Genomic DNA, 13522 nt, shown 5'->3' with positions numbered 1-13522 from the left:
ACAAGCACAATAAGCTAATGATTTCTAATTTGATAACTAAAGGTTTAAATACAACATTATGTTTATTTCTTGATTACTTTGAAGCTAAGACAAAACCGTAATCGGCAAGAAATTAGCATTCTTATTATTAGCAGAGACACATTTACATTTTTACATGGCAAAATATCAAAATCTCTATTAAACAGACAGAATATCACAATGCCAATGAGATCTGCTAGAGACATCATATTAGGATTCGCACAGCTTTTCGATGCAGTTTCAGAACTACTCCTATACTTAACCATTTGCGCAATGTTAGAACCATTCCAATTGATTAGGGCATTCTTGACATCAAATTCACTTTGACCTTGGCTTGAGACTTATTTTCTATAATCCGCATTTTATAACCTGGCGCACTTTCATATATTGATCAATTATTTTCATGACTGTAGGTTTCTCAGTGTTGTCAGTTTGAAAGGAGCAGGATACAGGTCATGGAACTCAGTAATAACATAACCTACAGTGTTCTCCCTAGAAAATGTTGCCAGCAAGGTGGTATTAAGAAGCAGCCTGGCGGGTGCAGACGCAGTTGTAATATTTTGCAATAATAATGAAAAATGTTGGAAGTTATTGCCCACATGTGCCAGGACTGGTCAGACTGGTGGTCAGTGGTCTAACACACACTGCTGCTGTAGTGCTCACATAGTGCCTGTTCTAATAGGAGAAAAACAGGTTTATTCTATTATAACAGGACTCTATTGGGCTTCAAGAGACGGGTTACAAGTAGGAACAGCCGAGTGGAGCACCCAGGAAATAGGTGCTGGGGAGATCACTCACCTACAATGCCAAACTCTGATTGGTCAGCATGTTTGCGTTAAATTGGTTTTATGCAATGCCATTTTGTATGAAATGACTGACAACAAAATGTGTTGTATATAAGAAAACGTGAATTAATTTCAGAAATCTGCCACCCAGAAATTAACTGAAAAGTCGTTCCTAACTCACCCAAAATTTGGCGAATAAATAACACCCACTGGATAATCTGGCAACTCTGTCCCCATTTACAAAGCTATGGTCACCAGTTATAGTCTATCAATATAACTCTGCTGCTCTACCATTGTTTCCTCAGTCTCTGCACAGAACTGGCTTTTTTAAGTACAGTAAATAAATCATTATTAAATTAGGCAGGATGTCCCTGCCCCAATTCATCACCTAATCACAGTGCTAGGCAGTGTGAGCTCCCCTTGCATAGTGAAAACCAGTCCCACAGTGATGCCTCTGTGAGGTACAAACAGCATGCTTGACCCCAGAGGCTACCAGCCCAACCTGAAGAGTACTGGGATTGTGTCCTCATCTCCTGGACTGTGTGGCTGAGGTCATTTACAAGATTGAGGCACTTGACTGGCAGCTTTGTAATGCTAGCAGTCTCAGTATAACTGACAGAGGTCCGTAAAATAAATAAAAAACAACAAATCAATTTTATCAGATTAACTGAATCGAATGTCCTCAAATCCTCATTCCCCATTTTAACAAATACTGATTCATAATAGGCTAAATGCTTTCAGACATGAATTGAATACAATTGGATTCATTGGTGTAAGGTCCGTTTCTGAGCACGCACAGAGCTATGTCACGTAAGATATGGCATGCAGAGGGACATACATCCGAACATGAATCAGGCACGTAATGTTCAAAGCAGGATTCCTATTAGGAACACCTGCTCATTATACTAGGGACTTAGTGTAGTAAAGTTGAAAATCCATGGGTACCAATCCTGTCACTTACACTGGGGATCAATATGAGCCCAGCGCTTTTCAGCAAAGGGCTGGAAGCATCTGGTTGGGGGAGGAGGGTATTATCGAGACACCACCTGCACTGGTTTGCCCTATAGCGGGGGTGCCCTTACTACTGATCCTGTAATCGTGGAAACCAGCCCAAGCTGTGAAGCGTTTTGAATCATTTAGGAATGTTGTACACAGCTAACTATACATTGACTGTTTTATTACAGGTGGTGAGTACACATTTAAGTAGGTTCCTCAGCTGAATGGGTCCTGTTATAAGCAGAAGCCTTTTAATAATAATAATAATAATAATAATAATAATAAAATAATAAACAACAACAAACAGAATTTCTGGGGCTTAATATTAAGGTGTAAAATACAACCTTTAGGGGGGTATTCAATTGTCAGCGTTAACGCTGAAAAACGAGCGCTCAAAAAATATTACAGTTTATATGGTAATATTGCGCGCGAAAAGCGTTAATACGGTAGTTTACTCACGGAATTTCAGCTCGCCGCTCAGGGGGCTGTGAGCTGAAATTCCGCAAGTAATTACCGTATTAACGGTAAGATTTTTTGAGCGCTCGTTTGTTAGCATCAACGCTAACAATTGAATACGCCCCTTAGAGACCTGCATTAATACGGTGTTACATAGTAACAAAACTTGCTTGCAAAATCATGAAGTACAGGAAGTACATTTTCACATATATTTAAAAAAAGAATTATTTGAGTACAGACATTTCTATTTTCTATTGCATATTTTAAGCACATGACTTATGAGCCCCACTGAGGTGCATGCATCTACAAAGTTTTTAGACATTGAGAGCAAAAACAAAACATTTTAGTAATGGTTTAAGCACTGCAAGCCAAATTGTCTCAAGTACTTGATTAATTTTGTCACATTGCCTTCAGTTAATCCTATTTTTGTTGTGTAGTCTGTTTTGGACAGTTGGAATGGTTTATTTCAAGCAGAGCAGATAGCACAACCTTCTGCTGTGCCAGCCTGAAGCCTCTGTGTGAGCGAACCGCCAGCATTTGGTCCTAGTGTACCAAACAGCACGGGGGCACTTGCAGCACAATTGTGGTATAATAACAGCTTATTAATAATAATTAGGTCAAACGTTTATGTTGCTCATTTTATTATGCAGCTACAGATGGTCCTCATTTATCTCCGTTAGGACAGGTGGCGGAGGGCACAGTTAGATTGCAATTTGCAGAGGCACTCTATGCATAAACTACACAATTATGCCACAGGTCTCTTGTATAAATACAGATACTTGACAGCCTTTGTTTGCTGCATTTGATTTATAAGGTACGATTATAAAATGGTGCTTAGTTGACACATAATCTAAAAGCAGAATTCAGAGGAAGTTATTTTCTACAACTATTGAAAATAACCCGCTCTGTGGCTCAGGCTTGAAAAACAGTGGCTTCAGTATCCTGTGACCTTGGAGGAGGCTCGGAAAGCTGTTGCGTCTTACACATTTCATTGGCATTGATTAATAGCACCTCTTATTTCACTATCTACAGTGCTGCAGCTACCTCGCAAGACAATCATTAACAGAGAAGGTTCAGATTGAATAAGGGGATGCAATGTAAAAGAGGCTAAATTCTCTTTGTTCTGCTGCTTTAAGGATTCAGCCAAGCTCTGTAAAGAATCAGACTGCGCACTGCCATAGCTAATACTAAGTAAGGCAGGGCAGTAACATTAATCAGTCTCCCATTGTTTCTTATGCTTGCGGTTTACTCCTGAAGTCAAACTGCATTTCAGCTTATCAACAACAAAGATGAATGTAGCTAGAAGACCATTTTCTTCCCCCTTTTCCTGATCCGTTAGCTGCTAGTCTGGGATAACATAACATATCACTGGAAATGTGAAGAGATGTAGATGGTCTGCCTTACCGGCATTTAAATACAAATATTATAAGTAACTCAATATTCTCTTAATATAAGCAACAGTTGGGCAGACTGAGGCTCTCCAACTGTGGTGGAACAACAAGTCTCAGCATCCCCTTTCCTACTTTTGTTAGCTAATCAACAATTTAAAGGGACTTGGATTGCCTGTCTTACAATCATTTAAATAGGAATATTATTAGCATCCTAAATATTCATCTTTAGTGATGGATTGATGATATTGGTAGATTTGGTAGTATATAGGTTGTCAGTGCATGCTAGGACATGTAGTTCCACCAGAGATGGTGGAACCACATATGTCATACCTCTGCACTGTACAAACAGCATAGAGCAAACAATTTTTATATTGACCTCAATGTTATATTTGTCAAACCACTATTGGAATGTTACATTCAAAAGCAGGAAGTATTTTTTACAACATGCACAACAAAAAAATGCATTTGCAACCCTTATATCGCAACATGGTTGTCCAGGTGCAAATACTTTAGCTGGATTTGCTCCTAGTTCTAAATGAGGCTCTATATGTCTACACTCAATGTACCATAAATTGTATTTGAAGAAATGACACTGGTGAGAGTGCAAGTGTTTGTACACGTAAAAAAGGAAAGGACAGCAAGAATTTGAACATTTCATTTGTGTTCAAGAGCTACTTCCACACCCTTCATCATTATAACCTCATTATTTTGTGTAGAGTAGTCAATAAAAAGCAAAAGAGATTAAAAAAACAAGCAGCATTGTTTATCACAAGCTTTCCCTTACATCAATCACTTTTTTCCATGTTCATTTAATCAAAGGATTAGGATTAGTTTGCTATCAATTTGTTTTTGTAATATCAGATATACTTTACTAGCCAAAGGTGTTTATATCACATGTAACTTGGAGTATATTTTTATTAATTCTAAATAATGAAAAAAAAGTAATCAATAAACATAAACCTTCCCAAAATAAAATAATAATAATATGAGTTTTCAAAAGGATTTCTATGAATATAATCCAGACTCGCTCAGCAATGAAAGCTCATAGAACTTAGTATTGTTAAGATATTAAAGAGAAAATAGATGTGTGTTTTGGTAACACTTGTCTTCCCTGACAGAAAGCTTTCACAGCAACTATATAGAGTAGTTACCTGGACAAGAAGGACAGCACTGCCCTGGAAGTATAGTGGGGCTAGCACAACCAGGCACAGGACACGTTATCAGTGCGCACATCTCCCGTCCATTATGACAATAGCACTCACGACAGCCGTCATGCCAGCTCTCTTCATTCTCATGTCGTCTACCATCCATTGACAGACAGGTGCCTGTTAAGACTGGTGGCACAACAGTTGCTGCTGCTTCTGCAAACAAATAAAAATAGAGGTTACATGTCTACAAAACATAGTATATTGTACTAATGCTAGTAACTAGTAAGGGTTCCGTAAAATTAGGTATTACACTGTAAAATTATGAAGAGCCTCCACCATTCTAATTAAGCTAATCATCTGCTAAAGTCAGCAAACTCACCCACCCACGAAGATCTGCTGGACACCAATGCAGTACCCAACAGTACAATATACTAGTTACATTGTACTAATCTGACAGTTGCCAGAGCTCTTTTACCCTCAGTAGTTGTTGGTTTACGGGACAACTGCTTGCAAGTAATGGACATAAGATCAACAAAAACTGTTTGCCTACCAATTTGTCAAAGACAGGCAGCAATTCCATCATGAGTTGCCACCATATGATCTGTTTTTTATGTACAATTGAGTAATTAATTGCTAGTTTATGGTTAGGTCCACATTGTACATATATACATTGTGGATGGATGTTTGACCATTACACCAACAGGGACTGTAATGATATTGTATTCAAATACATATACTTTAATATGGGGTTGGTCCCCTTTTTGCAACGATAACAGCTTCCACTCTTCTTGGAAGGGTTTCTACGAGATGTTGGAGTGTTTCTGTGGGAACTTGTGTCCATTCATTCTGTAGAGCATTTATGAGGTCAGGCACTGATGTTGGATGAGAAGGCCTGGCTCACAATCTCCATTCCAGTTCATCCCAAAGGTATTTGATGGGGTTGAGGTCAGGACACTGTGCGGGCCAGTCAAGTTCTTCCACATCGCACTCATCAAACCATGTCTTTGTAGTCCTTGCTTTGTGCACTGGGGCACAGTCATGTGGGAATAAAAAAGGGCCTTCCCCAAACTGATGCCACAAAGTTGGAAGCATAGCATTGTCCAAAATGACTTAATGCTGACGCATTAAGATTGCCCTTCACTGGAGATAAGGGGCCTAGCCCAAACCCAGAAAAACAGCCCCATACCATTATCCCTCCTTCACCAAACTTCACAAGTGGCATAACACAGTCAGGCAGGTAACATTCTCCTAGCATCCACCAAACTCAAACTCGCCCATCTGACTGCCAAACAGAGAAGCGTGATTCCTCACTCCACTGCTCCACAGTCCAGTGTCTGTGTGCTTTATACCACTCCATCCAACGCTTGGCATTGGTCTTGATGATGTCAGGCTTGCATGCAGCTGCTCTGCCATGGAAACCCATTCCATTAAGCTCCCGCCACACAGTTTTTGTGCTTACATTAATGCCAGTGGAAGTTTGTAACTCTTCAGATATGGAATCAGCAGAGCGTTGGCAACTTTTACACACCAGAGCCCCGCTCTGTGATTTTACATGGTCTTCCACTTTGTGGCTGAGTTGGTGTTGTTCCTAAATGCTTCTACTTTCTAATAATATCACTTATAGTTGACCATGGAACTTATATTTCACGAATCGTCTTATTGCAAAGGTGGCATCCTATCACAGTACCACACTTGAAGTCACTGAGCTCTTTAGAACGACCCATTTTGTATCACAAATGTTTTCAAATGTAGACTGCATGGCTAGGTGCTTGATTTTATACACTTCTGGCAACGGGTCTGATTGAAACACCTCAATTCAATAATTAACAGGTGTGGACAAATACTTTTGCCCATACAGTGTGTATCGATTTATAGATATAGTAATATATATCCTCTGCTCATTGTTTATTTAAGTATTAGCAGTTGGGTATGTTTATTAATTCCTATATGCTCTAAGAAGCCTGAATTTGCAGTTTATATTTAGAATTTTTATCGCTGTCCAAAACCTCTTCCATTGCACTGAAAACCTGGCAGCATTAAACTGCCTCACAGCCACCTGTAATATCGGACTGTCTAAATTATACCATCTGCAGCACGAGGGCTTAAAACATGACCAGAGGATGCCAGATGTAATTCCCACACTGAAAACTGCACATATGGTTTTTACTAATGTAAGCTACCCAAACTGCAAGATAAACATTTACCACAAGGCTCAATCTGGTTTGCAAAATATGATCAACATGTGCACTATGTTAAACCTGACCTTTTCTATCTTCTACTGCCACCAGCGTAATTATGTGTGCTGCTTATTGAAAGGGCCCTGTGGGCTTCACACATTGTGAGAGACTATTGCTAATTACATTTTTATCATTGTTGCTCTGAGAGAGACCAGCAATTTATTGCACCAAAAACATTGCAGCTTTCTCCAGATGTGTGAGGGTTAACCATGTGTGAAGGTGTCGATGACGTCTGCCGGTCACAGTTCAGGTGAAGAAAACGTTGGCCAACATGCACAATGTTGCAGAATATCTTTTGGTGCACTCTAAAAAGAACTGGATGGAAAAAATACTTTCACATTTCACAGGTGGGAATCTAGCCTTGCGATTGGCTCAATTGATCAGAGACTGATAGCTTAAACTAACAGATACGACAGATCTATTTCTTTAACTGTATATAAGGTAATTCTTATCTTCATTATGCAATGACCATAAAGGATATTTTTTAGTCCATTCTTATGGAATGCGTCCACCTCTCACCAACGAATAGTGGACACAGCCATTTAGTTTTCTGAACCAGTATTTGTGAGAATTCAGCTAACAATTCACTACAAACTAGAGCTTTATGATTATGAATCATGTCTCATGAATATTGGTCAGTGCTTGATACCTAGTAATCTAATAAAATTTGTTTAAATAGAAAGAGTTTACCCTTTTGGATTGCAATCGGTTAACAGCTGCAACAACAAATCTTGCCAGAAAGCCTGACTCTGTGCTGTCATTTCATTTAATAAGAATAATCTTCTAACCATTAAGATAATTCATTCCACAAGAAATCAATAACTAACTAATTCTTTGTAATGGACGATAGCACACAGTAATGAACTGATCCCTATTGTATATAAAATTCTTATCATCCATTATATAAAACTCCTCCATTAATAAACCATGTGCAATTGATTTAAATACAGTCTGAAAACCATGCAGTCTCCATAAAACAGCTACAGTAGTACTTCTGACTGGGAACAATTAAAAGGAAAATGAACAGTCTTTTGGTTGTGTATTTTTGTTTTTTTTGTCCCGTCGTGTTTTGTAGTGTTGAATAGCAATTTCTCTTATTCTAATCTGCTTGATTTGTTTGTTCTCTTAAGAACGGGAAGTGAGGATTTACCCATCTGTCCCTGATTTGGACACACTGTTCCACTTTAGGATGCAAAGTCATTTTCTCTGTTTTCGTCTAAATTACCACTCAAGACACAGGCCCCCAATCCATATATTTTTCTTGTGCTTGATAACCCATAGAAAATCTCATACTTTTCCAAAGTTCACTGTAGACTATTTCTGAGTTTTTGTTTAGAACAACCAGCAAGTTGCTCATTCCTAATGTGCATAAAGCTTAATCTCCCAATCAATTTGCAATACACTGCAAGATCAGCTACCCAAGTTAATTGAAATTTACAGTGTTTTGTTGTTTATCTGTGTATAGCATGTCTTATTTAAATAGCATTCTTTTTTGTGGTCCCCTTTGGTGATTTCAGATATTGGGAGGTATGCTTAATGTATATGGAGATATAAAGCTGTAGTTAACACTGTTAATGTATTGTTTAATAAGCTAGAAAGAGAGCTGAAAAGAATATGTGGGTCCACTAAGAAACAGAGTTAATTCATTTATGTATGCAGGGCATTCTCTTGTTGGGCGCTAAGAGGTCTCCCTCACATTGAGAGAGGAAATGCTGAACATAACATTATACAATATTATTTAAGTCTTATGAATGTATGTTATTATGTGGAATGCCATCAAGCAACTGGTTGAGTTGGAGAAATCATTTCTATATATATCAGCTGCTTTGCTACTTAAAGGACCCTAGAAGGATAAGATAAGTGAAAAAAAACATATTCCTGTTGGTAAATTTTCCCTTTATGTTGTGCATATTCACAATCATCTGATGTCATTATTTAACAAATGCACTTAATTGTCTGTAGGGAGGCATGCTGCTGGGTGGCAGATTTTAGTCAAGATAGACTTGTTAATTGTTAGGTATTGTGCAAATAGTGACTAGACTATGAGGGTTATCATAATTATATCCTATATAGAATAATTAGGAAAATAATATTTTCGTGTGGCCATGATCAGTAGTAAAATCTGAAGTTGCTTTTTATTTCCACCAAACAAGTAATTAATGTATATTGGTGTATGCTTCAGAGGTATGCTTTATATCACATGGATTTGATTGCTTACTCAGAGATGCCTACTTTCTTTTGACTGGAAAGGGTCATATGTGGAGTCCCTCCAAGTTCAGTGTATAATCCTTATGAGAAATATAATGGGTCAGAGCAATACTCTCCACAATCCATGTTTGAAAAGACCACTGCATAAATCTGTGACTACTTGGACTAACCAGATAAAATATGTCAATGACATCTACCAGCCCCATCAGGATAATGTATCTCCCCACAAAATCCATATAACATAATCATATTTTTGCGCATATGTGTGGAAAATCATACCATGTTTGGTGGGATTAATGCCATATCTCTGCTATGTTCCTGAAGAGAATTAAAATATATTTGTAGAACCCATTACTAGAATCACTCTCGGACATAGAGCAATAACACAATTGTTAATCAATTTAGCATACCAGTTCTAGGTTTGGGCAGGAAAGAATAAGATTTAAAGAGTGCTGAGATGATCTTAGAAATTGTCATATTTTGGGGGTCAGTCTTCTAGCTTTCCCCAGGTGGCAGATTACGCAAAAGAGTATCTGAGTGTGTTACCATCATTTCTGTATTTTATTTCTATTTCATTTAAAAAAAACTGTGTTGCATATATATTTCAGTATGTCATTTTGTTATCACCATTTTCATTCAATATGCTCTGTGACTTTTTTCTGTATTGGGCAACACTGTGGCTCAGTGGTTAGAACTTCTGCCTTACAGCACGTCATGAGTTCGATTCCCAACTATGGCCTTATCTGTGTGGAGTTTGTATGTTCTCCCCGTGTTTGCGTGGGTTTCCTCCGGGTGCTCTGGTTTCTTCCCACACTCCAAAAAACATACTGCTAGGTTAATTGGCTGCTCTTAAAATTAACCCTAGTCTCTCTCAGTGTATGTAAGCTCCATTGGGGCAGGAAGTGATGTGAATGAGTTCTCTGTACAGCCCTGCAGAATTAGTGGCGCTATATAAATAGCTGCTGATGACGATATTATATCACATTTGACAAGATTCAGTCATCGTGTTCTTAAAATGTTTTTCATAATGTTATATTTATCCAAGGAATTTGTTTAATTTATGTAACTCAAATGAAATTAGGTTGCAATTCCATTTTAGGATCAATCAGGGAGTAACTTACGGCTTCTTAAGAATGTCAGCTCTTGAACTAAATTTAAGTGTTGCAAAACTTTGTGTTTAATAGTGAGTGTGAGATATAATTTTGGGGAATTTTAGTTTATTTTAGAAAGACATGGTTGATTAACCCTTTCAAACCCACATGTCAAGCATTTCCAGGTCTTAACTATAATCATTCAAACATTTGCTTTTATTGTCTAGAATTTTTTTACTGTCATTGTCTTTTTATCTGTCTATCTTTACTTGCACTATACAGATAATAGATTTAACTGCAATTATGCATCATTTATAAATGCTAGTAAATAAAGCTGTACTTGGTGGCGTCTGCCTGGTGCAAAAGTTTGCAGTGTCTGCTTGGAGCAGTTTGGCAAATAACGGATGTTCCATGCCAAATGTAAATTAGGCACATGAGTCTGCCTACATTTGCACTTAAGTGGAAAAATGTGACCTAATTTACAGGATGATTATTTAAACAAGCTGGCAGGTGGAGAGGGCACATCTAGGAAGGTGTTCTTCATTTTTACAGATAAGAGCACAGCCTTTTCCTCCATGAAAAATTACTTAAATTCTCCGTCAGCTTAGAGGTGTCAGAAACCAATCCTCATCTCTGTACTTTTAAAGAGATGCATTTTGCACCTACCAGTCAAACTTCACTGTCTTTCTAGGCACATTTCCACCAATGTAATAAAATATACAAATACACAAAAGAGACACGTTATAAATAAATAAATAAATACATTTACAACATAAAAAAGGATAATCTAATCAGTATGATAGGAGAAAAACTGAAAAGTTTGAATTTAAAGAAAGGAGTGTAGTAAAGTAGTAGAAGGTTGAACTTTACACTTTTGAATAGATGTCCTGTTCATCTGACTATTGTTTCTACATGATTACGCTGAGTATCGTACCAAAGCACATTGTATCGTTTTGATTGTATAAACTGACTAAAAATCACTAACGATGTCGTGCAAATGTGGAAGTGTGTATGCACTCACAGCCAGCAGTAGGCAGACCTCTATAGGTGTGCAGAGTCACAATCGTTTCAGCAGATGGTTATGACAGATGAAGAGAACAGATCTGAAGGTAAATCATGTAGGTGTATACACATGAATCGACATGATCATCGGAACTTTCAGTCATAGGTAAAATTGTTACAAAATTTGCATCTGCAATAATTTTCCGTAGTGTGTACCCAGCTTTAATCTCCCAAACTAAAAATCTCTGTGCAACCAGGGCCTTAAGCATGTAAGAAACCTAAGAAAAATTTTGGAATTTTGTAATAATTAAAGTTAAACTGGAATGTAATAAGCACAGAAACAATCAGTCCATTTGGCTTCAATATCTGCTCATTAAAAAGTCATTGTCTACTCCATGATGGGTTACTTCATTAGACTGCAGTAATTAAAAATGAAATTATTACAAATGGGAAGCAAAGCTCTAATAAGATAGGGTTACGCTGTCAGGAAATGACATTTACTAGCACTGAAGGATCCGTAAACCTGCCTCTCAGTAAGCTTTATACACGTTTTCTTTATCTGGTGGGTGTTTTGAAGGCACATATAGAAGAATGGAGAAGCCTCTACTTACCTCTACACTTGCAAATAAGGCATCCATGGCTGTCTTGCTCAAAACCCATAGGACAGATCTTGCTGCATGGGACATCAAGGCACTTCTTACAGCGACAGATATCACAGCCATGTTTGTTTTTTCTACATAGCATAAGACAAGAGGGGGAGAGTGTTAGAGATATAAAAAGTCACTGAAACAAAAGTCACTGAAACAAAGCTATGACTCTGATACAGAATTCAGTAATGCAAATCCAGTTTCATCAAAACCAATTAATCAAAGAAATGAACCAATGAATGTAAGTAACTGAATCAGTCACAACATTAATTACAATGCTCCAATCAGCAAATAATTATAAATTCTTTTAGAACAACAAGTTGAAATTGTCATTCACAGCAGATTTGTTAATCTCTAGATACAAAATGCAAAGCTCAACCAAGGAGCACTGCAAAATACCTTGATTTTGCACCTGCTAGCCTCAATGGTCCGCAAACGGAAGTGGGCTTCAATGTGCGGAAAGGTGGAAAAATCATTCGGTAATATGCTGTGCAAAAGTGAAAATACCACATCAAAGTCCAATATCCTACCCTTTTAGTACCAATCATTTCAATTAAATAAACTTTGTTTTCCCCTAAAATACTGCTCAATTTAGCTATATTTATGGCTTAAATAAATCAAGAGATTGAGGGGAACTCCAATTTTATCACATGTCACTTTTGTGTGCTATTTGTAAATTGCTTGGAGTGCGTATAAAAATGTACTCCTCCACCAAAGCCTGGAGACTTGGGTCTGCATCTAAACTTTTAATGGGACCTTAAAGAATGCACCATGTGGTCCTCTCCCCAAATCTTCAACTAGATCCATTGCTATATAGCTTGGGCTGGTTTCCACTATATTATGGAGATCCTAAGTTTGGAGTCCCTCTGCTAGAGTGAAATCCAGTCCCTGGCTGGTCAGTAAAGTGCTGTTGCCTCCATGTGGAAAGAGAAAGCAAAAGGGGTGCAAAGTACAATGTGCACCCTCCCAGTACAGCATTGAAAAGCACTGGGGTTATCCTTCACCACCTGCACTGTGGGTGCTGGATTAATTTAGAATTACACATTTTTTATTTAAAGGAGTGATGATCTTAAATTTTAGTGTGTGTTTTATTCAATTGAAGTCTACTTTGAAATGGTGTGTGTCGTTTATTTTACTCTCTTAATACAATGGTTTATAGGGACTCCTGTCCATTATCATGTTGCCATTGGGATGAAATTGCTGTAACTCCAGGCGGTCACAATCTTGTTAATTATCCCAGACTCAGTTCAGTTTCAGGTTCAGTGCTAAGACAAGTGGCTGAACCAAAGGTTTTACAAGAAAAGTGATAAAGCAGACACTCTATTGGCCACCAGACTCTGTCAACATCAAACCCGGAATACGATATAGTCCCTTAAAATTTCACACGGCCCCCTCACTTATGATACTCGAAAAATCCTGTATGAATTTCAATCCTTTTATGGCCTCTTCTATAATTTACCTTAATCCCCCCCCCCCTGCAGATTAGGATAGTTGATTATTTATCTTCCTATAATCTTCCTAAATTATCGCCAGAAGTGATTAC

General features: G+C 37.9%; 1 protein-coding gene across 1 annotated transcript in view; it reads right to left on the bottom strand.

Moving 5' to 3' along the window:
• The window catches only part of CRIM1 (cysteine rich transmembrane BMP regulator 1), a 568056-nt gene that overhangs the window by 51658 nt on the left and 502876 nt on the right, over nt 1-13522 (bottom strand). Inside the window, exons 10-11 of the mRNA XM_075203677.1 lie at nt 11944-12065; nt 4798-5007 (exon numbers count right to left, since the gene is read on the bottom strand). Coding sequence (XP_075059778.1) covers nt 4798-5007; nt 11944-12065 — 332 coding nt within the window. The remainder of the gene's footprint in view (nt 1-4797; nt 5008-11943; nt 12066-13522) is intronic.

Source organism: Mixophyes fleayi, chromosome 3, assembly GCF_038048845.1.
Source record: "Mixophyes fleayi isolate aMixFle1 chromosome 3, aMixFle1.hap1, whole genome shotgun sequence".
Lineage (NCBI taxonomy): Eukaryota > Metazoa > Chordata > Amphibia > Anura > Limnodynastidae > Mixophyes > Mixophyes fleayi.
Note: the sequence above shows the minus strand (reverse complement) of the source record. Positions and strands in the feature narration are given on the sequence as shown.